At 26.9% G+C, this 5,596-nt stretch overlaps 1 protein-coding gene across 1 annotated transcript in view; it reads right to left on the bottom strand.

The window, feature by feature from the left end:
* LOC111626028 (ran-binding protein 9-like) overlaps nucleotides 1-4,580 on the bottom strand; it is a 35,368-nt gene extending 30,788 nt beyond the window's left edge. Inside the window, exon 1 of the mRNA XM_023369305.1 lies at nucleotides 4,397-4,580. Within this exon, the coding sequence (XP_023225073.1) occupies nucleotides 4,397-4,580 (184 nt within the window). The remainder of the gene's footprint in view (nucleotides 1-4,396) is intronic.
* Nucleotides 4,581-5,596: the final 1,016 nt, after the last annotated feature.

Below are 5,596 nucleotides of genomic sequence, written 5' to 3' on the forward strand. Positions count from 1 at the left end.
AACAAAACATTCGAAATAGAAAGCCACTTTCAACCACTTTCAGCCTCATATCTCCCGCACCCTTATAGCTATCGAGACGCAACCACCCCTATGCACGAATGGAGACTTGGGACTACCACCACATACAAACACCATTCACGTGCGATGTGTAGTTTTGGCGAAAAAGTGAAATATAAGGACATACATGTCCATTTTTATATATATATAGATAATTGCATCAGAATCTTAAGTATGCTTAAATTTATTTGATAAGAAGTACAGGTAAGCCTCCTACAACACGTAGATACGTTCCTTGAAAATACCGCATTATGGGAAATCGCATTATAGGAGACACCAACTTAATACAAAAACTGGGATTCGGTTCTAAAAAAAGAAAAACTTGGTGTTTTTTGAATTTTTCAAACCAGTCATTACTAGCCACGAATTTAACACTGGTTTCATCAGCCGACGACTGTCCTATTTGTTTTAAATAATCAAATATTTTTAAGGCTTTGTGTTTAACTGCACTTTTATTTAAAGGCAACCGTTTCTTGTTCATATCTTCTATCCATAATATTAGTGCTTGTTCCATTTTTTTTTATTTTTCATTATAGGTGCTCTTGGACAAGCAACATTTTTCGCAAGAATAGATAATCCGGATGCAACTGAATTCCTAATCTTTTCTTACTATTGCTTAATCGACTGAATAGTTGACTCATTTAAATTAAAATGCCTACCAATATCAGCTATCTGCTCGATTTTTAATTTGATCCAAAATTTCTGTCTTTGTTTGAAGAGAGAAATTTCCTTTTTAACAACGATCCTCATTCAACATTGTTATGTCTAAAATTTTTTCAAGCAGTTTTGTGGACAGTAAAAATCAAAAAAAAATAACTTCCCTTCACTATGTTATTAAAAATTACATCCAATAGAAGTTTATACTGTATTTTGGACCACTTCTGCAGTCCCCACCTATTGAAAGAGTATAAATTATCGAAAATTCAGTAATATATTTGAGTGTTTATGGTAACTGATGCACATCTGTCTAGAAACCAGTCTTCTCCTAAAACTTTCATGGGAATAACACGTCAACATGGACAACAGCTGTTTGAGAACATTTAGCTCTGTACACCGAACTGCAGTGCGTATTACGTGATCCGTTGCGATTTTTCTGTTATGTGAAAGATAATTTGTTTCTAAATACCGTAAACCACGTTGTAAGAAAATTTCCGCATTTTTCCAACCGCGTTGGAGCGAAAACACGTTGTAGGAGGTCTACCTGTATCCTTCATTTCAACAATATGCATCTATGCAATGTCCAATATAATGTTCTTTTTCCTTAAAAGTGAGATCTTTGTTAATCCAGGCTTCTATTTAATTCATCTAATTCTACAGCCAAACAATTTAAATTTATTATTATTCACAAGGATAATGGACTATGAATTGTTAATAAAACAACTACTCAATGACAAAATTAGATATCAAACTTAAAATGTTTATTTAATATGATCCATAATATTTTTAATTTAAAAAAAATCAATTTCAAATATCAATTTTAGCATTAAATTATTAATGTATTGTTTTACAGTAAAATTTAAACAATTTATATAATGGTTATAATCTTAAATATTTTAAGCACTACATTACCAATTCCTTTATTTCTTTTGATATAAAAAAAATTATAGATGAGGAGCAAAAAACTTATCAGAAATAAAAATATTTAATTGAGAGATTTCTATTTTATCTTTAATGTAAAGATATAATGAATAGAGTTTATCACCATTCATTGTATTTTTCAAAAGTGCATTAAATTTAGTATTAATACAGAAATTATTTTAAAAGTCCAAAGTCAAAACTGGAAGAGAAAACTTGTAATAAAATGAAAACCACACACACTTTTCCACCAAACAGAATTTATGGAACAAAATAATGTTTTTGGTATATAAAATAAGCCAAAAACATTTGTTCCATAAACTCCTTTGTGTTTCTGAAAAGCATTTATGGTTTTCATTTTTTCTTATTTGTCTATTATTTTTACCATAGCTTTTAAAATATTTCCATAATGTTTGAATAATTACATAAATTTAAAAAATTTTTACTTTGAAAACCTGTAATGTCAGAAAAAATTGTTTCATCAAAGTATAAGCAATCACAAACCACAGGTCACTGCTATGAATGACCTGCGATTTATGGCTTCTTATACTTCAAAAGAAACAGTAGACAATGTCATAGAATGGTAAACAACAAATAGAGCAACTGAGAAGCAATTGATAAAAACCCATATTACATATTGTTGATCCAAATGGAAGAAATGCAAAGAATTCAATAAAAGAACAAACATTAAGTCCTTGGTTTGCAATAAAGGGAAAAAAAGTATCTCACTGAATAATATGTATTTGCTTAAAATTATTTTTTCACTTATAATTTCTCAATTATTATATAATAAAAATTTTAATAAATAAAAAGTACATAAGGGTAAAATCAAAATATTAAATGTGTTAATAATAGTTAGAATTGTTAAGATCAAAAATTAAATCATATCAATGAAATATGATAAGAGATATTGAATATCAAATTTTAATTAAAATTAAAAAAAGTTTAATCTACTTTTAAAACATTACTTTAAAATTAATACAATACTTAGACCTATAAATGTTGAAAAGGAGAGACAGTAATCAATATAAATGTTTTAATAATAAAAATTTAAATGTGTTTTTCTACAACCTATTATGAAAATTAATAATAAATCAATAATAAAATTATTTATAAATGAATTAAATCATTTATAAAATTAGATATTTTTATTTCTCAAAATGATACTATTGTATCATATGCTGCTGTCAGCTGATAATTTTTCACTGAAGTTACAAGACTTTATAAAAACAAATTTATACAGAATTTTGTTTAAAAAATCAAGTGGTGACAGTTTAAACTGTCACCATTTAAAAATCAATTGCACATTTAAGCTATCATATTTGATAATGATTTAACTGTCACCTAAGAAAATTTCAAATGTGTAAGTATAGAAGACTAAAATATAGTACTCAAGTATTTTATCTATTTGTTTTATTTAGTTATTATTAAATCATAAAAGTATAATTACCAGTTAACAAATGTTAAATAAATACAGAATAATTTTCTGAACTTTTAATACAAAACAAATAAAATAAAAATAAACAAAATTCATTCAAATGTTATTAAATTTGTTACCTACAATTTAACTTTTATACTAACAATAATGATTTAAATACAGTATACAGTAATTAATTTAGAAAAATATACATGAAATGAATAAAAAATTCTAAAATATTCAATATAAAATTTAATTAAATTTTAATATAGTTTCTTAGAAATTTAACTCTTTAATTATCGAGATTTTACATTAATTAGTTGCTAAAAAAAAAAGTTATCAATGGATTTCCTTCATTAGATAAGCAATTAAAAACATTTTTACAGCAATAATTATTATAATAGTCCTATAATAAAAAAATAATTTAAAATATTTATTATAACAAAACATCTCTCAATGGTAGTTATACAAACGTATTTTCGAATCATTAGAAATAGCCTTACACATTATTTGATTTATAATACCATAGCTTGTTTTACTATTTAAAATGAAACTTTGAACTTGGTATATTTAAATAATTCTTTTCATACATTAAAATACTGTAGTTCATTCTAAAAAAAAACTTTTCCTAATTAAAACATACATCATAATATACATATAAAAAAAATTTTCAAACATTTTTTTGCAAAATAAAAATAAACCATTAATGTTCATAAATTAAAGTTATTGCAGAAAGAAAAATCTAAATCTGGATTTACTAAAATATAGAAAAAAAATTATAAATTTCAACATTTGCTAATAAATATATGATTATAAAACAAATGAATAAGAATAAACATAAGAAATTTTACAATATACACATTTATGTTTGTCTTATATTTTAAACAAAAGGAACGTGTAATATGTGAATTACACATACAAAACGTAAGTAATTTTGGACTTTTTAACCTATCCTGGGACTTCAATTATGAATTTTAATAAATGTTCAATAGCCCAATTCTAAAAACGATGAAAGAGAATTATGTTACGTTCGGAAATTCGAATGTAATGGAATATGTAATGTTGGTTTAAAAAAAATACGTTCAAATATGAATTTACAGTAAAATAAAAGCATATTACAAATAAAGTGAACAACTAACTTTTTCAATTTATATTAAATTATATAATTTCTCAATGACGTTGTTTTGATATTCAATACTATAATAATAATAATACATCGCAGCAGGTGAAATTCCGTGAAGAAAAATCATTCAAAAAATCAAATATCCATAAATTTAATGTATTTATCAACATTTTTTGTAATAATAAAAATATACGTGAAGTATTTATTAAGTAAAATGCATTTACCTTTGTATTCCACTCTTTTATTCTCTTTTGTGAAACTTAAAGGGGTACTTCTTTCTCTTGTACACCAACCTCTGGGTAAGGGAGTCTCTACTTCGTTTACAGCTGGATAAAGAGCTTTCATTTGATCTTCCAATTTGTTTTCTAGTTTGTGTTCGATTATATGCCCACTATTGGTTCTTGCCATTATGCAATTTCGATTCATGAAACGAATTAAACAATTAAATTTTTTATCCCATTTGTTTCCCACGCTCAACTTCCATCAGCTGATCGAGAATGTATTGCGCCATCTACAAAACGGAGTTTCTTTGTGACAAAATATTTCGGATTTATTTATTATTTATTTTTCTTATTTAATCACAATTAAACATTTATATAAAATAATATATTTCCANCAACAACACCACAGACCCCACACAATACAGACCAATTACATGTCTTCCAACACTCTACAAATTATTGACATCCTGTATCACAAACAACCTATACAAACATGTTGAAGAACACGACATTCTTACAGAACAACAAAAAGGTTGCTGTAGAAATCACAGGGGATGCAAAGAACAGTTACTCATAGATTCAGTCATTCTATAGCAAGCACACAAACACAGAAACATACACATGGCATATATAGACTACAGAAAAGCATTCGACAGTGTTCCACACAGTTGGCTGCTACATTTTCTACACACGTACAAAATACATCCATCACTCATTGCATTCTTCCAAAACACTATGCAGCACTGGAGAACAACACTACACCTCAAGGTTAGTAACACTTCCATAAAAACAAACCAAATATTCATTAGGCGAGGAATTTTTCAAGGAGATTCCTTGAGTCCTCTCTGGTTCTGCCTAGCCCTGAATCCATTATCCAACATGTTAAACAAAATGCAATATGGCTACAATATCAAACATGAAAAAACAACCTGGTTTACGCTGTCACATCTCATGTACATGGACGACATAAAACTTTATGCATCCACACAGAAACAACTTCATACACAAAGGACATACAAATGGAGTTTGGCTTAGACAAATGCAAAAATCTTCACATAGAAAAAGGAATCCTGAAGAAAGATTTTGCACTTGGAAATGGAGAACTTATTGAATCCATGGAAGAGGGTGAATACTACAAGTATTTAGGATTCCAACAGGCCAAACTAACAGAACATAAACAAATAAAGCAAAAATTAATTAAAG

This window comes from Centruroides sculpturatus, unplaced genomic scaffold (assembly GCF_000671375.1).
Source record: "Centruroides sculpturatus isolate CEXI.00-Female unplaced genomic scaffold, Cexi_2.0 scaffold316, whole genome shotgun sequence".
Lineage (NCBI taxonomy): Eukaryota > Metazoa > Arthropoda > Arachnida > Scorpiones > Buthidae > Centruroides > Centruroides sculpturatus.